General features: G+C 35.3%; 9 protein-coding genes and 1 non-coding gene across 10 annotated transcripts; 4 read left to right on the forward strand and 6 right to left on the reverse strand.

Moving 5' to 3' along the window:
• Positions 1-303: 303 nt before the first annotated feature.
• NDAI0A03040 (uncharacterized protein) lies at positions 304-2,832 on the reverse strand (the record flags this gene model as incomplete). Its single annotated transcript, XM_003667656.1, has 1 exon — positions 304-2,832. One exon carries the CDS (start codon positions 2,830-2,832, stop codon positions 304-306), a length of 2,529 nt encoding a protein of 842 aa, XP_003667704.1.
• A 438-nt stretch (positions 2,833-3,270) lies between these two features.
• Positions 3,271-3,765, reverse strand: NDAI0A03050 (uncharacterized protein; the record flags this gene model as incomplete). Its single annotated transcript, XM_003667657.1, has 1 exon — positions 3,271-3,765. The coding sequence occupies one exon, from the start codon at positions 3,763-3,765 to the stop codon at positions 3,271-3,273; it is 495 nt and encodes a 164-aa protein (XP_003667705.1).
• Positions 3,766-5,505: 1,740 nt separating this feature from the next.
• On the forward strand, positions 5,506-7,029 carry DLD2 (D-lactate dehydrogenase; the record flags this gene model as incomplete). Its single annotated transcript, XM_003667658.1, has 1 exon — positions 5,506-7,029. One exon carries the CDS (start codon positions 5,506-5,508, stop codon positions 7,027-7,029), a length of 1,524 nt encoding a protein of 507 aa, XP_003667706.1.
• A 1,592-nt stretch (positions 7,030-8,621) lies between these two features.
• On the forward strand, positions 8,622-8,695 carry NDAI0Atrna9I. The gene has a single exon. It is a non-coding gene; the product is annotated as a tRNA-Ile (tRNA).
• Positions 8,696-9,966: 1,271 nt separating this feature from the next.
• Positions 9,967-10,491, reverse strand: AIR2 (TRAMP complex RNA-binding subunit; the record flags this gene model as incomplete). Its single annotated transcript, XM_003667659.1, has 1 exon — positions 9,967-10,491. The coding sequence occupies one exon, from the start codon at positions 10,489-10,491 to the stop codon at positions 9,967-9,969; it is 525 nt and encodes a 174-aa protein (XP_003667707.1).
• A 773-nt stretch (positions 10,492-11,264) lies between these two features.
• GET2 (GET complex subunit GET2) lies at positions 11,265-12,098 on the forward strand (the record flags this gene model as incomplete). Its single annotated transcript, XM_003667660.1, has 1 exon — positions 11,265-12,098. One exon carries the CDS (start codon positions 11,265-11,267, stop codon positions 12,096-12,098), a length of 834 nt encoding a protein of 277 aa, XP_003667708.1.
• Positions 12,099-12,759: 661 nt separating this feature from the next.
• On the forward strand, positions 12,760-14,430 carry UTP7 (Utp7p; the record flags this gene model as incomplete). Its single annotated transcript, XM_003667661.1, has 1 exon — positions 12,760-14,430. One exon carries the CDS (start codon positions 12,760-12,762, stop codon positions 14,428-14,430), a length of 1,671 nt encoding a protein of 556 aa, XP_003667709.1.
• A 235-nt stretch (positions 14,431-14,665) lies between these two features.
• On the reverse strand, positions 14,666-17,485 carry RPN2 (proteasome regulatory particle base subunit RPN2; the record flags this gene model as incomplete). The annotated part of the gene is made up of 1 exon (XM_003667662.1): positions 14,666-17,485. One exon carries the CDS (start codon positions 17,483-17,485, stop codon positions 14,666-14,668), a length of 2,820 nt encoding a protein of 939 aa, XP_003667710.1.
• A 608-nt stretch (positions 17,486-18,093) lies between these two features.
• Positions 18,094-19,503, reverse strand: NDAI0A03110 (uncharacterized protein; the record flags this gene model as incomplete). The annotated part of the gene is made up of 1 exon (XM_003667663.1): positions 18,094-19,503. The coding sequence occupies one exon, from the start codon at positions 19,501-19,503 to the stop codon at positions 18,094-18,096; it is 1,410 nt and encodes a 469-aa protein (XP_003667711.1).
• A 1,234-nt stretch (positions 19,504-20,737) lies between these two features.
• Positions 20,738-22,633, reverse strand: AIM9 (Aim9p; the record flags this gene model as incomplete). The annotated part of the gene is made up of 1 exon (XM_003667664.1): positions 20,738-22,633. The coding sequence occupies one exon, from the start codon at positions 22,631-22,633 to the stop codon at positions 20,738-20,740; it is 1,896 nt and encodes a 631-aa protein (XP_003667712.1).
• Between the last annotated feature and the right edge of the window lie 349 nt (positions 22,634-22,982).

Consider the following 22,982-nt stretch of genomic DNA (forward strand, 5'->3'; position numbering starts at 1 on the left):
TATGATATATTTTTCTTCACACACTAAACTAGCATACCTCGCATTAATAATACCCATTCATATTATGTAACATATAATTAACTAGCATAGACTTATATCTATTAACTTACATTTCCTATAATTACCTTTTCTCACTTAACTTAACTTGTATCTTTTTTATGGTAACATTTTCAATCTCCTTTATATGATTTGGGTTTTCAAATGTAGCTAAATTAAATCATGTTATTTTTTCAAATAAAAAAAAATATCTACTAAAACCAAATGAATATATATCTATATAAAGATGTTATATATTTTTCTAATTCAATTGTACAAATCATCATCTTCCTCCGCAGCAGCAGTACCAAATGTGGCATTGTCACCTGCGTTTGCATTTGAAGCAGCATTGGAAGACGAGGCAGCAGTAGCAGCATTTTCATCAAACGCAAAATTACTAAATTGGCCTCTGGAAGCCTTCATTTGCTGAGAATAAGCTTCATACCGACGTAATTCAGCTTCAGAGACAGATTTCTTAGCAGTCTTCATAGCTTGAGCAAAATGTTCCTTCGTAATATATGGTACAGGATCTTCTTCAACTTCCTTTTCATCTTCGTTCTCCTTATCAACTACCATACCATTAGCTTCTGCCTCGGCATCCTCTTGTTCCTTCTTCAATAATTTTTCCTTTTGTGCCTCAATGGATTCCTTAATGGCAAATTTAGCAGCTCTTTGAACAATATATGATAAATCTGCACCAGAGAAACCTTGAGATGCCTTAGCGATAGCTTCCAATTCAAGGCCTGGTTCTAATGGAGTCTTTCTTAATTGTGCACGTAGAATAGATAACCTTGCAATTTCATCCGGTAATGGGACATATATTAATTGATCTAATCTACCTGGTCTTAAGATAGCGGGATCAATTTGATCAGGTCTATTTGTAGCACCAATAACGAAAACATTTTTCTTTGTATTCATACCATCCATTTCAGTTAATAATTGATTGACAACCCTATCTGATGCACCGCCTGCATCCCCCATCGATCCACCTCTTGCCTTGGCAATAGAATCTAGTTCATCTAAAAAGACTACAGTTGGAGCTGCTGCTCTTGCTTTATCAAAAATATCACGAATATTAGATTCTGATTCACCGTACCACATACTTAATAATTCTGGACCCTTAACAGAGATAAAGTTAGCAGATACTTCAGTAGCGACAGCTTTAGCTAGAAGCGTCTTACCTGTACCTGGTGGACCATAGAATAAAACACCCTTTGATGGAGCCAAACCAAATTTAGTATATTGATCTGGATGCAAAACAGGATACTCAACAGTTTCCTTCAATTCTTGCTTAATTTCATCTAAACCACCAATATCTTCCCATGTAACATTAACACTTTCCACAACAGTTTCACGTAATGCTGATGGATTCGAGTTACCTAGGGCAAATTTGAAATTATCCATTGTAACACCTAACGAATCTAACACTTCTGCATCAATTTCATCTTCTTCTAAATCAATCAAATCCATCTTTTCCCTAATTTGTTGCATTGCAGCTTCAGAACATAAAGATGCGACATCAGAACCAACATACCCATGTGTTTCATTGGCTAGATATTCTAAATCAACATCATCAGACAACTTCATATTTTTTGTATGAATTCTTAAGATTTCTAAACGACCTACAGCATCTGGAATACCAATATCAACCTCACGATCAAATCTCCCAAATCTTCTCAAAGCTGGATCAATGGAATTTGGTCTGTTTGTAGCAGCAATAACAACAACATTGGATCTTGTCTTCATACCATCCATTAAAGTTAATAATTGCGAGACAACCCTTCTTTCCACTTCACCATTAGTTTTGTCTCTCTTTGGAGCAATAGAATCGATTTCATCGATGAAGATAATAGCAGGAGCATTCTTTTCAGCTTCTTCAAAAGCTTTTCTTAAATTAGATTCAGATTCACCAGCCATCTTGGACATAACCTCTGGACCATTAATCAAGAAGAAAAAGGCACCTGTCTCATTTGCAACAGCTCTTGCCATTAAAGTTTTACCTGTACCAGGTGGACCATACATTAAGACACCTCTTGGTGGTTTAATACCAATAGCTTTAAACAATTGTGGATGTCTCAATGGTAATTCAACCATTTCTCTAATTTGAGCCATTTGTTTACGACAACCACCGATATCATCATAACCTACATCGTTAATACTATTTTCCTCATCTTCACGATCAATTGGTTCACCTTCCCAGTGAATGACAGTATCTTGAGCTACTACACCATACTCATCAGGCTCTACATCAACAACTTTAAATTCCACTTGTCTCATCCCACCACGTACGATAAAATGATCTCCCTTCCTTACAGGTCTATAAGCTTCAACAAAATATGGTTTCAAAAACACATCAAATAAGTTTCCTGTAACACCTTCAATAGTATCCGCAATCGGTAAGACAGAAACCCTTGACGCATATTTGATATCAGGGCATGGATGTATAGTAACCAAATCACCCAATCTAATATTCAAATTATTTCTCACAATTCTATTAAGTTTACAAGAACCATCTTCCACTTCATCATCAACAAGTACAATCAAAACGGTGTCCTTACGTTTCTTACCCTTAACTAAAACAGTATCCCCTCTAAACAATTCTAAAGTATCTAACGTGTTTGAATTCAACGCTATAATGGAATTATCATCATTGGTAGCATCATCAACAAGCAAAGTGTTTGGTTTCTTCTTTTGTCTTAGGATAGCGGTAGCTGTAACATCTTCTTGTTCAGGAGCAGCGCCTGAAGCATCTAATAGTTTTCTATGATGTTTCTTGCCTGGATCTGGATGTTTCATCTTTCTTTTCTTGTTCGTTTGTTTGCTTTTTTTTGGAATTTATTTGATATTTTAACCTTTGGTTGGTCTATATCTCTTATGTACTTTGTATCTTAAAGTTTGCCACCCAGAAGGAATTTTCTTTCAAGTAGTAAACAGACTTAGTTTATCAAGTTATAGAGAAAAGTTAACGATATACAGTTTATCTATATATGTAATTTGCCGTTATAGTTGTATAACTCCATTTTGCCCCCGCCCCTTAAAATTTCCACGGGTACCCGTAGACGACAGATTGTGAAAGAAAAAAGTCCGAATATTATATAATGGGCAATTAGGGATTTTGTATCAGAAGAATCCACCTTTACTGAAAATGGATCCTTTAAATAGGTATATGTATATGTGTTTATAAATAACTATCTGTTTTTTGTTTGTTTATTGGATACATCCTTGAGTCTTCAGTTAGGCGTTCCCTTCAAGTGAATCCATGATATGTTTTTGTAATTCTTTCAACGTATCCTTATCGGCCGTCTTGGCTGGCCATCCGATCCTTAACCCCGTTTCACGGTCTCTCTTAGGAATAAAATGGAAATGGACATGATCAACAACTTGTCCTGATATTCTTCCGTTATTCTGTAACAAATTATATCCCATACCGTTCTCATCTTCTTGTAACCTTAGAGTTTTGGCGAACCTTTTCGCAATTGGCAGAATATCAACTAAATATTGGTCAGAAATATTATGAAGATACTTGCCATGGTATTTCGGAACAATGACAATGTGGGCTTCCGCAATTGGATGGATATCTAGAAACGAATATGAGTACTGGGTTTCAATTAACTTGTACGATGGAATATCACCATTGATTAATTTACAAAATGTACAATCCGGGTTGTAATATACTATAGGAGTGTTTGACATTTTGTTGTATTGTTGTTTTCTTGTGAGATTGGTCATTAATCTTTACGCCCGCTTATTCAATGCTTAGAAAAGAAAATGAAATTTAACGTCTTAATCCAAGGGAGTGTTATAAATGGAGGATAAATTTATGTAATATTTCAAAAGTGTTCAGTTTTTATGAAACTCTTAGCTTCCCCTCCTATTATACCAAAATGTATATCTCCAGGCTACCCTGGGGAGTATACGCCATGTAGCATTTCTATCGTATCCCATTGTTCTCCTTTCCAGGAATCCAGCCTTACCTACTTCGGCGTCACAAAACTTCTACGACTCGTCTTAAACGGTGACAAGATAATATAACTATTTATTTATTTATTTATTTATTTTTTTATTTTTCTTACAGCCCTTCCATATTTCTTCCTTCCTTCCTTCATTCTTTATGTCTATTTTCATGGGCCTTCTTATTCTATTATACCTTCATACTGTTTATTATGGTTACTTTCATAGTCTCCACAATTTGGTCTCAGGATATTGTTATACTTTAAAACATGGTAGCGAAAAAGGAAAAATAAAGAAGGATAGAAGGATGTTTTGATTCTTTATGTGCTGATCTAGCACTAGAGCCACGGGGGTCCATTTGTTCATTTACCTGAGAGTTACCAGAGCGGTCTTGAGTATTGTTGTTGTGTATTAATTATGTAATAGTTATTTACTAGTGTATGTTGCTAATTCACTATATCTATTATATGTTGGTTCTTTTTTCGTTCGTTTATGTACATATTCAAGGAGGGTCTTTCTATCTTCTATCTTATTACAATGCCCACTTATATATTCGACACCGCGGTTCAAAGCGTTGATCCGGGCTACATATATTCACTCACACACTCTATATCATCAAAGTTCTTAACAATTAGTGTTGTGCGGTAGCTATTAGATTAAAACTTTTTTTGTTTATATTTCCTAATTAAAACCATAAATATTTTAAAATAAAGAGTAATTTTGAACAGAAATTCTTTTAGCATCAATAAGCAAAAGTAAACAAAAAAATTCAATTTTCTTTCATCTTGATTTTGTGTTGGAATTTAAGACGTATATTAAATCATGTCGTATAACACAATGTGATGTGATGTGCTGTTAAATTTTACAAGTTTATAGGTGAGGATTTTACTTCTATATACATTTTACATAATTAGATATTACTCTCACTTATAAGAGGGGGAGGAGCAGACTGTCCCCATAGGGACATATCTGGTGAATATATACCATTTCCCAACACCGTGACATGTTTTACACTTCGTCTATCAGAAATTTGTAGCAAAAACCCAAGGAGGGTGACCCAGCAAATATACGTTAGAGGTTGGATTGGTTACTCACGTGAATCCCTACCTGAAATATACTTACATACTTGGCCTTCTTTCCTGATATATATTGAATCTACCTTTATCATATAAAACGTTTTCAAGAAGCTATAGGACTCTAGTTATTTGTTGAGAGTTGGTTTTCTTTTTCAAATAGACATTCAATAACAAAATCATAGTTATAGTTCTTCTTAAGTTGACCGACCAAAGTTGCTCGCCAACAGATAAAGTTTCTAAAGGTGTGTGGGGTTTAAGGGCGCTACCGTAAACTCCGCGCGGAGAAGAAATCGCATCCTTTCTCGAGATAGCAGTTCCACTTCCAATGGAAAATTGTCAAAAGAATAAAAGGTAACTAACTTCAACTATTCACCATCCTTCAACGTTGTATCAGATCAACGAAAAAACTAACCAAATCGAAGGAATTTGTAAATAGATAACAATGCAAAAGCTTTCTCCGCTTTTCAGGAGAAATCATCTTTTCAAGCTCCTAGCTAGCTTCGGTAAGAGATATCTCTCGTTAACTAGTGAAACTTATCCAGAGGTTAAAAGATCCCCCAATTTTAAGAAGTTAACGAAACAAGATATCACGTTCTTCCAATCACTTCTTTCTAAACAAGAAATCATACAAGCAACTCCAACGGACTCTTTGACGACTTATAATGAAGATTGGATGAAGAAATATAAAGGAAACTCTCAATTGGTCTTGAAACCTAAGACAGTCCCACAAATCTCAGAAATTCTAAAATATTGTCAAAAGGAGAAATTAGCAGTGGTACCACAAGGTGGAAATACAGGATTGGTAGGTGGGTCCATCCCAATATTTGATGAAATTATCCTTTCCTTATCCAATTTGAATAAAATAAGGTCTTTCGACCTAGTTAGTGGCATATTGAAATGTGATGCAGGTTTAGTTTTAGAGTCTGCGAGTGACTTCGTTTCAGAATATGATTATCTCGTCCCTTTGGACTTAGGTGCTAAGGGATCATGCCAAATGGGAGGAGTTGTTGCTACTAATGCAGGTGGTTTAAGACTTTTAAAGTATGGCTCTTTACATGGTTCCGTATTAGGCCTTGAAGTCGTCTTAGCCGATGGCCGAATATTAAATAGTTTAGACGCAGCACGGAAAGATAACACTGGGTATGATTGGAAACAACTATTTATAGGTTCAGAAGGGACGTTAGGTATTATTACTGCTGTTTCTATCTTGACAGTTCCAAAACCTAAGTGCAATAATGTTGCCTTCTTGGCTGTAAATGAGTTTAAAGATGTTTTAAAAGTTTTCAAGAGAGCAAAAATGGAATTGAATGAAATCTTATCAGCATTTGAGTTTATGGATAATAAATCACAGGTACTTACTCAAGAGTATTTAAGCAAGGATATTGCCTTCCCATTAGAGGGTAATGAATATCCCTTCTATATTCTCATCGAAACTTCAGGGTCCAATAAAGAACATGATGATTCCAAGTTAGAGACATTTCTTGAAAATGTCATATCTGATGAGTTAGTAGTAGATGGAACGATGGCGCAAGACGAATCAGAGCTACAAAATTTATGGAACTGGAGGGAGATGATTCCTGAATCTACGCAATTGAATGGAGGAGTCTACAAATATGATGTTTCATTACCACTGGAACATTTATATTCTCTTGTCGAGGCCACTAATACGAGATTAGCCGATGCCGGACTAATGAACACTAAAAATATGTTCGATTCAACCAAGCCAGTACTATCGGCAGTTGGATTTGGGCACATAGGGGATGGTAATTTACATCTAAATGTTTCTGTAAGGAACTACGATAAAAATATCGAAAAGGTGCTAGAACCATTCGTTTATGAATATGTCTCTTCAAAGAAGGGTTCAATTAGTGCAGAACATGGACTAGGGTTCCAAAAGAAAATTATATTTCATATTCAAAAAGCCAGGAAGAATAAAAATCTTAAGGGATTTCAAAGTCTATTTTGATCCTGAAGGTATCCTAAACCCATATAAATGTGTTGAACAGTAATTTTTATTCTATTAGAACACAACTCAAGGTACTTTAACGGACAAAATTTGCAGGATATAATTTCACTTTGTCTACAGGAGAGAATACCTCTGAAATCCTCATTTGTAATTTTATTTTCTACTATAATGTAAATGATACAGTGAATTACAACGGGGACTTTGCATTGGGCATCTCTGTAAAACATCAAAAATGTAAGATATATTTCATTCAGTTCAAGAGTTAATGAAATCACGATGACTTATGTTTTATTTTATTGTATTTTAATGTTTATGTCACAAACCACTGTTCGAATTAAATCGAACAACTATATTTTAAGTTTATGCTTTACGCATTATTTTAAGATTTCGAGTAATATATTCTATGTTTCGAAGCCATATTTTCAAAGTATGTTCCATATGCCGAATAATGAAAATGTAAATATGGGTCCGATACCAGATCAGAATCTCAACCTCTTAAAGTAGAGAGAAGAATATAAGACTCTTACGAATATATGATTCGGGTTACTCTCTTTATAAAGTGTAAATAACAACTAATAAAGAGAAATAAAATAACTAACTGAAATACTTCTACATCCAGTTCAACTATTAGTCCTTTTATATCTTTCAAAAATACTTTTCTTCAACTTTATCTAATCACTTGCCTGTAATAGTTAGATTAGAAAATCAACGAACTTATTTAATCTTGCTTCGTTCTGGGACATTGAATAATTTGAACTTTGTGCTGTATACTGGGCGTACTCCTTTAATCTTATGTCATTCTGTTTCATTGTAATGCAATGTGTTAATAAAATAGGAATAGGATAAGGATGGAATAGGATAGTAATAGAATAAGAATAGTAATAGAATGGGAATAGATATAGGATAGAAATAAAGGAGAAAAAATAAAGTTAGTAGGATCTTACTTCCATTAGCTCCTAATTAGTTTCTCAACATAATTATCGCCTAGGATAATGCTAATAAGGTAGTAACTTAGTAAGTCAAATAAATTCTTGGAGTTCGTATAATATCTCGTTGAAGTCATGCATGCATAAAACAAAATTCGTAATCATGAACACCGCTCTCAAAGTCCTTTCGACTAGGTGCTCCGCAGGACACTCTAAATACTTGTAGGTTTGATTAGGAGAGACTAATCCAGAACGCCTGAGTAAACACTCAGCAAAACCATACAACTTAACCGACCCAATACATAACTCTTGTACGCATGGCCGGCCGAAACCGTAGACGTGGCTGCAATCAAAAACAATCTTAATAATAATAAGATAACACTTGCATGGCATTCGACTTAATTCAACAAACGATATTCAATTATAATTCAATAAACGTTATACAGCTACAAACATGTATGGTGCATAACATAGTTCGGGTCATTACTTCGAACCTGGTAAACTTCATAATAATAATTCTTGACTTACTTAACTGATAACGACACATAATTTCGTGACAGTAATTACTCAAACAATAATAAAATAAACATACTTCTTTGTGACACTTTGGCATGACGCCAATGCTTCGTTATCTCGATTGGATATCTTACAAAAACAGAAAGAAATGATCTCTTGGCCCAGTTGGTTAAGGCACGGTGCTAATAACGCCGGGATCAGCGGTTCGATCCCGCTAGAGATCATGATTTTTACCTTATTTTTCAAACCAATTTTTTTGAGTATATGTCACGTTCTAGGCTATTTGGCCTTTTCCGTGGCGCGTTTCTCGAAGGTGACCAACGAAGTGAACGAGTGAAAATTTTCCATGGCATCGCTTTCTGAATGGGTTCGATGAGTTTCAGCGAATACCATATATATATAGAGACATTGAAATAGAAAATTTGAATCTGAAGTTATCTTGATGCGCATTTATAGAAAAGAAAAAAAAGAAAACATACAACTAGATCCCTAGGAACCTAGATCATAGAAAGAAGAGAATATTATATCCTATCACATAATATCTCATCACATAACATTACATCGCATAACATCGCATCAGATCCTCACCGAAAGGATCATCACATCACCGAAAGGAACATACTCATCGATAGACACACTCATCGATAAACATACTACTCATACTACTCACCGATAGACAGTAATACACATCCATAGGATTGATAATTATCTGCTATTCATCGAGCTTAGTGTACGTATATTATAAGAGCTACAAGATATAAGTTTTGTATACTGGTAATAATTATCTGCCGGTATAGATCTAACTATTGAGCTTATATTGGATACAGAGATAATAGAATAGTAGATATTGCATTCGTTATCTTCTAATTTCTCAAAAGTAGAAATATCAGAGATAAGACACACCAGATTCGTAACTCATTATCAAGGTAATCAAGATAATAAGGACACAACTTCACCCAAACTGGTCATAACAGACGTAAAAGATTTCATATCATAGACGTCTATAATTTTTTTATAAAGGATCAAGGTGCAGGGTAAGTTGACTTATAGTCGGCTGTTAAATAAGAGTGCGGTTTATATATTATCGCGAGGTAATATATCACAAAATCGTGACAGTATATCCTCAATATTTGTTTCACACATACAATGACTTTTCCTTTATTTTGTTGACAATATTCATACTTACATAACTTTTAAAAGGTGTTTAGAGGTAGTGATCTTTAGCGAGAACAAAACTGAAGAATATAGTTTCACATTAAAAATACTTTCTGTTGTGCGGGGTATCTAGACGTCGTTTCCTCACATATACGAGATTATAATCAGTTACATTATACATGCTGGCCCAGTCCCAACTATATAATAGTAAATAAATTTTGTGTTGAAATAATCATGTCATACTCAGTTTTCGTGGGTATTCCGCTGCATACTACCTTCAAATCCCAATTTATTTGTAATGTAGTTTGTCAAAAGCTAGATGAATACGCATTAGTGGTACTTAGGGCAGATTATCATGGTTCTTAAATGTCTTATTATTATAAGGAGGTGGGTAAAAATTAAGAATAATATGCCTTTTGGAGGTGACTGTGGTACTATTACGATTCTTAATCAGATCCTTGTAAATTTGAGATTTCGTATTTTTAGCAAGTATAACGTCGTCTGAGGGATTCGAATCTAAGATTGTGTCTTTTCGACTTCTTTTTAAAGATCTATAATATTGTTTTTTAAGATTATGTCGTAAGTTTTTACCAGAGAAAGCGCTTCCAAAATCGGTACCATCCGCACAAGACGATCGTTTCTCACAATCATCACCATAATGCCCTTTCCTTCCACACCTGTAGCAAAATATACTATGTAAAGGCAGCGGTATTCTACCCTCTAATCTGATAGAAATATTATTACCGTCAGAAGGTGTTTTTAGCAGGTATGTTCTCCATATACAGGAGCATTTTTTTGACTTTAGGCGATGTTTCCTAGATTTCTTAGCTAAACAGTGTGACTTGTATTTGACTTTATTGGTCATGCTGCGTAAACTCAATATCTATAAATATGGAACGTTCTTGTAACTTGGACGTAGTTCAGATGGAAATGTATAAGGTTTCGTAATAATAACCTCCATTGAAAGTTATAGTCTTTGAATTTCTGGTACATCATCTCATCGTTTTTCATGCTTTCATGATAGGTGCGTAAATTAAAAATCCAAGTCCGTGCAGCGGAGGAACATTAGCCGCTCAAAATGAATAACTTAGGTAAAACTTGTCAAGAGAACATACCATTTTCACCAGAAATACGTGTCACTTACGTGTCACTTATGGTTAACGGTTATAATTAATTGCAAAACATTTAAAATACATTTTTAATGTCAATCCTAAGGGAAATTTACTCAATTAAATCATCAAAATGAAACAAATATAGAAAATAATTAGCTATTTATCAGAGATTCTGAAACATAACCGTATTTTATAGAACGCCTGGAGCTGGTTCAGGGTCTGTGAAGAATTATACATTTTCGTTAGTAAGTTTTTACTTGTACTAATAATTCTTAAAGTTACTGCATAAAGTTCATATTAACTGTTTCTTTCGTGACGTTCGTCTATGTCCTTAAATGAGTCAGTTCATCGTTCATTACGGTGGAACTATGAAATTCAAGTTTTGTGCTGTCAATTTCTCCACGTACACATTGGGCCGAGTACATAGAACGTCTGAATTAAATTGAATTGAATTGAAGAAGAGGAAGAAGAGCAATATCAACCAACTAAAGGACACTCATTGACATAATCAAAGAGAACCAACAAAATGAGTGAAATATCTGAGGCTGAAAAACGTAGAATTTTGAGAGAAAGGAGACAAAAAAAATTAGCAAACGGTGGTGCTAGTAACAGATTAAACAAAATCACTGGTCAAGTTGATAGTCACTTGAGTACCGAGTCTCCATTAGAGACACCTAAAGACCAAGTATCTCCAATAATTTCTGCTACTGAAACACCCATTCCAGCAGCCTATACGAAAGCTGGCGTCAATAAGGAAAGTCATAGGGCAGGGGACTTCAAAGATAACGATCCTCAAGTCGAGCTTTTCAAGAAGCTTGCCGAGTTACAAGGTGCAGATAAGTCAACACCTGATTTATTTTCTCTATTAGGATCTCTGAAGGATGGAATGAGCAAAACAAATGAGCCGGCTGTTGGCCAACCCCAAATCAATCCTGTAGATGAGAAAATGTTGCAGTACCATGACTATTTGGTTAACAGATTAAAGGCTTATACAATTTTGATTAGATGGTTAATTTTATTACCGTTTATATATATGGTTGTTTCTTCATCATATGCATCAGAAATGTTTTTCACAAAACCTTCCAATTTCTTTATGATTTTCACATCATTTGAGATAATAACAATGTCTATCTATTATCAAGCATTGCAACGTATTGAAGAAAAAAACAATGTTAATACGCTAAATAACAGCAGCATAATTATGAAGATAGTATCGATGGTACCAGAGGGAGTTTTACCTATCAAAGATTTAAAGGGTAAAGCCGCTTTGATTCTTCAATATCAACAAGTATTATCAATGTTTGTCACTGATATTTGTTTTGTTATCATTATGGTTGGTATATTTTCCTATCTTTATTGAAGCCTCTTCACATGCTAAAGTCTGACACTCTTATCGTTTTCGCCTCAAAATCTAGAAAATGGAATTTATAATCAATAGAAAAGCCTATGAGAATATATTCTGAACTGTTTTAAACCGCTTATTCTCCTAATGCTTTTTAATGATTTTTAATACAATGTTTACATTTACATACGATAAGAAACTATACACATCTTTTATCATTTAAGTAGACAGTTTTTAATTGCGCTTTTTTTAATTGTTCTAGTAATTCCTATAAGCAAAAGATATGTCCTCCAACCCAGTTCTTTTGACACCTTCAAGGAAAACCCTAGGGGACAACCATTAATACAGTCGTGTCTAACATTTTCTCTCCTTTTATGACAATAACTATCTATGTGAGCGACGCAAGTTATCTTGGACCTTCTCTACCTTACAAAGATTCTTAGGACTGGAAAATCAACAAATAGCCGCCGATGTCTATTTTGACGTTAAATGAAGTTTTCAAGTTTCTGAAAAACAAAACGAAAAACCGGGTAACGTCAAAACTGAAAAATTTTCTGCGATGAGCTTCATTGAAATTTAACTTGTATTATCCGAGTGACTTGATAGCATAAGAAGTAATAACAACGCCAAAATCTTCAAATAATAACAGATAAATCGAGAATAAAAAACTGTATAAACAATGACACCTTCAACGAATAATCGTAAGGCTAAAAGGGCTCCAAAACAGAGAGAAAACCAGTCAAAATTTGAAAGACCTGGAGGAAATAATGAAAAGAAATTAAATTATAAGCAAATTAAAGATAAGAAATTGAAGGCAGGTCTAAAGAAGATAGACGATGAATATAGACATGCTGTGGCCTCTGCTGCAGCCACCGAATATTTGTTACCAGAGTCAATTGGGTTTATGGAAGCTGAAGATGAAATGGAAAAAACATTCAAAGTAAAACAATCAGAAATTAAATCAAGTGTCGATGTTACAACAGCAAATAAGGCAATGGATCTTCAACTGAAAGAATTTGGTCCTTATAATATTAACTATTCAAGAAATGGTACCCATTTATTGATTGCAGGTCGTAAAGGTCATGTTGCATCGATGGATTGGAGGAAAGGTGTATTACGTGCAGAATTGAATTTGAATGAGAGCTGTTTCGACGCTGTATATTTACAAAATGAACAATTCTTTGCAGTAGCCCAAAAGAAATATACATTTATCTATGACCATGAAGGTGTCGAATTACATCGTTTAAAACAACATATCGAAGCAAGACATTTACAATTCTTACCCTACCACTATCTATTAGCAACTGCAGGTGAAACTGGGTGGTTGAAATACCAAGATGTTTCCACGGGGCAACTTGTGTCTGAATTAAGAACGAAATTAGGTCCAACTACAGCTATGACCCAAAATCCATGGAATGCCATTATGCATCTAGGTCATAGTAATGGCACTGTATCCTTATGGTCTCCATCAATGCCACAACCTCTAGTAAAACTTTTATCTGCTAGAGGTCCAATAAATAGCATCGCTATCGACAGAAGTGGGTATCATATGGTAACCACTGGTGCTGATAAGTCAATGAAAATTTGGGATATAAGAAACTTTAAAGAACTACATTCCATTGAAAATCTTCCAACGCCGGGTTCAAATGTAACTATATCAGATACTGGGTTAATTGCCATGTCAAGGGGCCCACACGTTACGCTGTGGAAGGATGCATTAAGATCTAACAGAGAGGCAAAGCCATGCTACGGATCAATGGGCGGTAACGCCAATAGGAATGTTCCATATATGTCTCATATGTTCCCCGGAAACAAGATAAATAATATTCAGTTCGTGCCGTTTGAAGATCTTTTAGGTGTTGGTCACGAAACTGGTGTAACTAACCTAATTATTCCTGGGTCAGGTGAAGCTAATTATGACGCGCTAGAAATCAATCCTTACGAAACTTCCAAACAAAGACAAGAACAGGAAGTTAGAACATTGCTTAATAAATTGCCAGCTGATACCATCACTTTGGATCCAAATGTGATCGGTACTGTCGACAATAGCGCGTCTGGTACTAGATTAACTGCGAAAGACCTTGCTGAAATTACGGCACAATCTCTAAATCAACATAAAGAAAATAAAGATATACCTGAAATAAAACCTGACGTTAAAGGAAAGAACTCAGGATTGCGTTCGTTCCTACGTAAGAAAAAACAAAATGTTATAGATGAAAGGAAACTCAGAGTGCAAAAGCAATTAGAGAAAGAAAAGAGTTCACGTCAAAGAAATTCCAAAATCAGAAGTGGTGAAATATCGGAAGATCATAAAGATCTTGTTGGTGAGGCCTTGGGGAGATTTAGCTGATAATCCTGTTTATTCCTTCAGGTTTCCCTCCTGGGATGACTCAGCTATATTAAATAGTCCACATCATATTAATTAGCATAGATGATCCAGTCGCGCTCCTTGCAACTGTGCACCCTTCCATATTTGTCACGTAAAAGTCAACTTCTATTCTGTTCTAATTTATTTTTGTTTTTTTATTGATACTATAAATATTGTATAGTTATTTATATATGGTTGTTATTCTTGAGTCATTGCCTCAAGCATCTTCATTGTATTCAACATTATCCTCAACCTTAAATGGCGTGGGTAATGGTGCATTGACATCCTTCATCTGTCTAACGGTTTCAATCAAATCAATAGGTTCTGAAGGTTCCTTATCTTCCAAGACTATAATACCCATGTTACCCTTGAATTTACGGACTGGAACAAACCTTTCTTGTTTATTGAACGATATATATCTTGATTGCTGTGGTAATACACGACTCATGTTTACGATCTTATATGGTTTGGCGGAATATTTACTCTTGTAGACATCTTCTTCATCCACTGTCTCCTCATCTTCGTCTTCTTTTCTAGATTTTTCTTCCTGCGATTCTTTTTTAGTTTTCCTATTCTTATCCTCATCCTTGTCTTTCTTTGTCTTCTTAGCTCTAGCCTTGGCTCTTGCTGTGGTAGATAAAACAGCTGTGGCAACTTTTTCAACTTCTTTATTTGCTGATTCTTTATACATTTTTGGGTAGTCGAAAGCATGTTCTTTTGCAAAACAATTTAGATCGAATTTTGGGATATTCAAGTCACTACCACGAACACCAATAACTGCTGTTGGAGTGAAGGAAAGTGATAAGAAATGTGATAATGGGAACCAATACCAGAATTGGGAAAACATTGCTAAACCAACGACTGCTTTAGCATCTAATGTACCAGTTTCAGTATTTTCCAATTGGATAGTAACATTCCTCCCGCCCGCGTTCATAATCCCCTGTGCTACACATGCACCAAACTTGGCTAAACCCTCTTGATGTTTGTTTGTTACGACTTTCAAGAAATTCTCATTGATAGCTTTGACACTTGGATTCAGTTTCTCTGTTTGTTGGATAAGAATTAAAGATAATGCAATCATAGCAGCTTGACGAACGAAATCGACAGGATCTTTAGTTAATGGTTCCAAAACGCTAATTGCAGAGGGCAGGGCTTTCCCGGCACAGGCAATCCCCAATGCAAATGCAGTACCGCAACGAACATGAGCGTTGTGCGACTTCGACAAAAGCTGCACGATTCTTGGAACTGTAGTATAATCCCTTAGTAGTACAAAACCTAGACCGATCACAGCACCTCTTCTAACGTCGTCATTTGAATCTGAAACAGCTATATGTAGTAGTTTTTTGACAGCTTTATTGCTACCAGTACCTGCATAAGCAAGAGCAATAGTAAAGGTCCCACCGTAACGTAACAATGGATCATCACTAGAGACTAACTTCTCAATTTGATCATCTGCCAGTTCTTGGCGACCATAATTAACTAAAGCTAAAGCTATACCAATATCACGGGTAACATTGCCATGGTCCGTATCGTCTTTGAAATTGAATAAATCATTCATGACGTTATTATCTCCACTACCTAACATGGTCAAACCCATCCCTAATGCAGCCGCTCCACTTGCTGTGGCATTGTCCATATAGAATACGTCTCTTAATCTTTCATATGCGTCAATATCACTTGAACCCATTGATGCCAAACCTAGACCTAGTGAACCACCATGGATTAAGACATCAATATCTTCGTCACCGGTATTTACCGCATTATCTCCTACAATGTTGTCTAAATAACTTGATATTTCTTTACCAAATCCTGCATATATTAAACCCAAAGCATATAAAGAGCCCCCTTTAATAAATCTTGATGTGGTACGACTTCCTGGAAGATATGGCTTCATAACAACTTTACCTTCGGTTAAATTACCTTGATGGATGACACCGAGCGAAGCAGTAGCTGTGAATTTAGCCCAGTTGTTAGCTTTGCCTAGCCATGGTAGATTAGCCTTGATAAACGAATTATCAGTAGTACCTGCGTGCATAAATCCATTTGCGACGCTCAATGCTGTGTGGAATAAGGAAAATTTCCCGTCTAAAGATGCCTTACACTTGTTTAGCAACTCTGTGTCAATATTCTTGTTATTAAGAAGGAAAGTGTTATAGTAGTCACAAGTTGGACGACCAGTTAAAATGTCTAATAATATTGGATCGTAATTTTTTTTTGTCAAATCTTCTAGTAAAGTATCCAACAAGTTCTGAGAAGCCGCCGAAACCAGATCAAATGCAATCTGATAGGAGGTTTGGGTACTACCGCTATCTTTCAATCTTTCAAATAATTCAATTGCATACTTTGCATCATTTAAGTTAACAACAATTTTGAAGATAATAAAATAATCCGTAGATTCACCCATGGACATTAATAATTGATATAGCGACTTCAATATTGCCGTTCTGAATATTGTATTTGAAATGTTTGTGGTGGCTGTAGTTAAGACATAGCTGACCAATTTCAAGGAGTTGACATCGGAATCCTCTGCTATTCTTTTTCTCAAAATATTTTCGATAAGGTCTAATCTGAAACCTTCTGCGGCAATACCGAGAGCCAATTTAAATTCGGAAGCTAATACACATTTTATCATCATTCTTTCAAAAATCAAGGTTAACTTGGGATCGATTTTTTGGTATTCTTTAGCATAATATTCAGTGGCTAATTTAATATACATTTGGATGCTTTGTGAAACAATCGTTTCCACATATTGAGATTTTTCATCGATGTCAAATTTCTCTTCAGCTGCCAATGCAAATTTAACAGCTGATTCATATTCACCTAAGTTGTAGTACACTTTTGAAGCAATCAATGCAGCAAGTTTTCTATCGGTGAAGGATGCATCATCATATAAGGATTCAATATCGGTAATTTCGTTTGCCACTTCAGGCCATAATTGGTCTACTACTTCATCTATAGACCTTAGAGCATATGATTTCAAAGAGCTATCCTCTTCCCTTAATAATGCCAGAAGGGGGGCTGCTGTAGTTAAGGACATCTTTTTCAATTTCCTTACTGGAGTATTGTGTGTATGTTCACTTTAATTGTATAAGTACCTTCGTGTAGTGAGGGACGTATACTTATTTGGGACAATGATTATATATATATTGATGCCATTCAAGGTCTTTTAAATGAAATCTATTTATGAAAGAGTGAACCCAATATAGAACATTTTCAGTTTTGCCACCGAATCTCGAAGTACCTTCTATTCAGCATGAAATATTATAAGGCCTTTATCCGGGTAACAACATACATGTTGATGCGGAAGTTCCTTAATTTTAGAAAGAAGTCAATGAATGATACTGAAAGATCATAGAAATAAATTGCATAGACGAGCTGTACCACGTTACGATATCGAATTATATCGTTTTTTGTCATTACTAAGTTTCTGGAACTTTTTTGTTTCAAAAGCAAGCTTCATTGCGGCTAACGATGCACGTCCTGCAAGTTAGCATACATAAAAAACAATCCGTGGAAAAAACTCCAAGAGGTTACAGGTTCTCGTCTATAGACTAATTTATTGATGGTAAAATAATGATTAAAATTGTATTACATTTTTGAAAATATGTAGTCTATACATGACTTTTAGATAGTTTTTTATAAAGTTCAATACAGCAGTCTGATGGAGATTTTAGCTGAGGTTTGGTTTAACTCTTCGTAGATTTGTTTAATATCACTTTGATTGACTTGAGAGATATCTGCCATCAAATAAGCAATATTACCATTTGAGTCGGAAAATTGTTTTTCGATATTATGGTTTGATAAGATATTGTTGACAGTTTTCAAGACACCAGGAATATTTTGATGGATATACAAGACACGAACTGTATTTTCTTGATCCAAATCTAATGACCTTAGAGAAACCTCTGGGAAATTCACAGCTCCAACAGAATTACCTTCATTTATGTACTTGGATAAGGCATTGGAAACTTCGATACCAATAGCAGTTTGAGCTTCTTCAGTAGAACCACCGATGTGTGGAGTTAAAACGACATTTGGTAAAGAAACTAATTCTGAGGTCCATGAATTCAAATCATCATTATAAGTACCAGCACCGTTCTTACCTGGTTCATTTGGATACACGTCCAAAGCTGCACCAGCAATTTTGTTTGCCTTCATGGCTTGAACTAAAGCTGGGATATCAACAACGGTACCCCTTGAAGCATTGATAACGTAAGCACCGTCCTTCATAGCAGCGAATTGAGGAGCAGATAACATGTTTCTAGTTTCTGGAGTTTCTGGAACATGTAATGAAACAAAGTCAGCTTTATTTAGTAGTTCATCTAATGTAGCAACTTGTTTAGCAGTACCTAAAGCCATAATAGTGACAATATCATAATATATAACATGTAAACCCATAGCCTCTGCAAGAACAGATAATTGAGAACCAATATGACCGTAACCTATAATCCCTAATGTCTTACCTCTTACTTCCCAACATCTAGCGGAGACCTTGTTCCAAGTCCCAGTATGTAATTCAATGGATCTATCACCTAGCTGTCTGGCTAAAGTAATAATTTCAGCGATAACTAATTCAGCAACTGACCTTGAGTTGGAAAATGGGGAGTTGAAAACAGCGATACCCTTATCAGCAGCATAGTTAAGATCAACTTGATTTGTACCAATACAGAAACAACCAATACATATCAAGTTCTTGGCTTGTTCTAGAACCTTTGCAGTCAATTTTGTCTTTGATCTAATACCAATAGCATGGAAATCTTTGATTTTCCCAAGAAGTTCATCCTCACCCATCGCGGTTTTGTGAAATTCAACTTGATATCCTTGTTGTTTGAAGATTTCAATAGCAGTTTGGTTAACATTCTCCAAAAGTAAGATTTTCATATCACCTGTAGAGAATGGCTTTAGAACCTTTTGTTGTTTGGCGGCATTTAAACGTTGAGGCAATGAATTCATGAAAGATTGGGTTGGTGAAGTTGAGACAGCACCTGGGGATCCTCCAAAATTTAAAGCATCTTGGAACGTGTTTTGTAAGTTGTTAATATTTAAAGCAGACATGGTATGTTTATCTAGAGCGAGCGATTGTTGTCGTATTTGTTCGATTTTAAGGGAAACGTAACTGAATTGGGGTTGCCAGAAGAAAAGCAAACTTGCGGCACGTTCTCAGTTTATATACTTTTCAGTTTCTAGATGTCCATCGTAACAGATACTGTGTCTACATTTTCTAATTTACTCATATTATTCGTATCATTTTGTCCAGTTCTTGAAAGCGTATGCCACATTTCTCGAGAAAAAAGAGTCAAACTAGGAGGTCATGTTCTGGCGGACATCCTGAGCTCAGAAACAGCCGCACACCACCGTGGAAAAAAAGTTCTCGCTCTAGTGAGGGGCAAAAAAAATTACATTTCCACGTGATGTTTGAAAAATATGAGTAAGAGGCGTAAATGATAGCCTTTGGAAATTGATATAAATCAGTAATTAACCATATTAGAAGTGTCACGGAGTTGAGCGGCTGAAATTGACATATTCCCTTAATATTTTGACGGTCTAATAAGACTTAAATTTGTATGTATAAAAAATCTGGGGAAAAAATCTCTTTTATAAAGGTTTTTGCAAGTTTGGACCAATTTGTGGAGTTTAAATTCCACCGAGTGGAGATATATATCCACCAACACCCATGCACCGAGAACTTGTTAAAATTCAATTGAACGGCACGTCCTTTGTTCTTTTCGAAACCGCCGTCGCTGCCCGCCGCTGAATAATGCCAGTGACCGTCAGTGACCCTTAACCTGACCGCCTACGGGGAAAGACTATTTCATCGGAAGATCTGGTCGTTCATATTTACGACATAAATCCACTGTAAAAATAATATAGCTAGGATTAAGCCATTACAATAGGTAAGATAATTAAAATACTTCGTGGAAATTTGCTCAATTAACAATAGAATTGTTTGCATACTTGAATTGGCTCGAAGGCCCATGATTTCGAGGTTAATGATTTGCTGTGTCAGAATATATTTTGATGTAACAAATTTCTTGGTCCAAAATCTATCAACCGTTGATATGCTTCGGTGGTAGTTCTACGAAGGTCAAACACGTTCAAAGTGTCAGTCAAGTGTCTACATAGATTCCAAAAGAAGTGCTGTAGCTTACGTACGTACATACTTATAGAAATTTGGGCATGTTAATCATGCATTTGCGCATAATGTCTACCTTATCATTAGAAATGTTTGAGCTAATTAAGCATTTTGACTATATACAGGGGAATAAAGCTGAGATACCATATATCATTTTTAGATCTTGCTTTCGCTAATAGAATAGTTCCCATCAGCGTCTTTTACGATAATGCCATTTTCTAGTAAGTTGTTAAACATATCTTGAGGAATCCAACCCTGTGTGGCAGCAAATGGAGTAGTAATCAATTTTTGATGGAACTCTTTCAGAGCTTGGTTATGTTTTTCAATCATCTCTTCAGAAAATTGTTCTTCTAATGGAAACTCCTTATTAATCACTAAACCGTTTTCATGGAACGTCTTCCAGAAATTCTTTAATTGAATCATAGTTTCATCAATGATCAAGAATTCTTCATCAGTCTTTCTTTCTAATGTTGCTACATATGGACCTCTCAACAATTTAATTGGTGGTGCCATTGAGGTAATCAGTTGGGGCGATCTTTCATTCAAAGAATTTTCCCACATGTATTCGTTTCTAGTTCTTTTGTAAATAAATTCATATTGTTGTTTTTCTGTATCTGATAGTTTCTTGTATTCTTCTGAATCCTTTTCTAAGTCATAAATTTTGGGCCCATCGTATCTGATAAATTGCGGAGAATTTTGTAAAATGAATGGTTTGATTGAGCAATTCTCGAAATCCAACAAATATGGTTCTTCAACTCCGTTATCGTTTTTCTTGAGGATAATGTTCATTGGATCTAAATCAGGATGGAATAAACGTGGTTTCAATAATGCAGTCAAGTTTGGAATCTTAGAGAGTTTAGAGTTGAATAAAAATGGAGCTAATGTCACTAAATTTCCAAACGACCGGGACTGCTCATTTAATAAGTTTTCACTAACCTTTGCCTCGTTCTTACCTAGAGGAATGTTCGCTTTCAACAGGGCAAGTCTTCTTTTAACGTTAGCTAACTCAAGTTCTGCGGTATCTTTGATGATATCGGTAACAGGAGATTCTGCAGACCATGGCCCAACGTGTTTCAAAATTTGGTTTCTCTTCAAAGCAGATTTCTTCCTCCAAAGGGTTCTTTCAACGGAAGGGCCAATGCACCATCTACCTTCCAAGTCATGGGATTTGATTAACGGGTCCGAATCAATAACATTCTGGAAATATATAGAACCTGAATGAGAGAAAGTGATAGAATTCAATTTTTTTTGGATATCAGAGACGGCATCAATAACAGATTGTAATTTCCCTTTATTTTCATCGGAGCTTAACGGATCCCATTGTCTCATTAATAGTTGACCGTCGATGTATTCTTGTAGGATAAAAGGTTGCCCTAATGGATTGATTGAATCAGCAGCAAAAGAGAAAATTTTTGGAACATTAATTTTTAGTTTTGATGAAGCGAAATCCATAGTTGCAACCTCACTTTGAATTCTCATCTTCATTGTTGTGGCGTCATCTAATGGATAAGGGATTCTTAAAGCAAATGATTTTTCAAGGTTGGTATCAATTTTATATAAACGATGATGCTTCCCTTCGTGAATACTTGATAATCTAGTGATATGCATATTAGAATTCGGTGGGATTGAACCAATATTTTTTGCTAAAATATTGTGCGTCAGCGATACTGTATTATTCTTATTATGGGAAGGTAATGGAATTGTTGAGCCAACATTTGCATTAGAAGCATTCTCTGGCATTTGTTTGTAGAGTGAATTTAATACGTCATTTAAACCTTCAATGGAAAATCTGGTAGTTCTTTTTTCCTTCTCTAATTTGTCATTCTTTAACCATGAGCCCCAAGTGTATTTGAAAAATTGATCTCTCTTGGGATCGTTCTCATCAGTTAACTTGGTAAATGCTTGCTCCGGGGTATCACTAATGTGCCTCTTAGATATTGTAGTGTTAAGATAATGACTGACCTTGAGTTGACTACTAATCTTGAGCAACTGACCCTTTTGGAGGCACAGTTTTAAGGAGCTATTCCTTATTCCAACTGTTGTTCTTAGCATAGGTATTGTGTAAATGTTCTATGGTATGTTAAGGCCGGCTATACTTCAGTGTTTCCTCTTCCATAAGCTTCTTCTGAAAAGGGTGTTCCAAAAAGCCATTTTTTTCTATATTATTATTATTATCAAATGGTCAAATTCCCAACTCTTCACTATTCGCTTCGAGCCTCAGCGGTAACGTTGCTGAAAAAGATGATATAACAAGATCTGCAGTTAGTCATATGATTTCTAGTTTATATAGTTTATCATTAAATACCTAGTCTACTCACTGGGACCAAAAGGAATAAGGTTTAAACTTAACTATTGTTTAATTGCCAATTGGTAACCAAGATTGTTAACATTGTCCAAAGGA

Source organism: Naumovozyma dairenensis, chromosome 1 (genome assembly GCF_000227115.2).
Source record: "Naumovozyma dairenensis CBS 421 chromosome 1, complete genome".
Lineage (NCBI taxonomy): Eukaryota > Fungi > Ascomycota > Saccharomycetes > Saccharomycetales > Saccharomycetaceae > Naumovozyma > Naumovozyma dairenensis.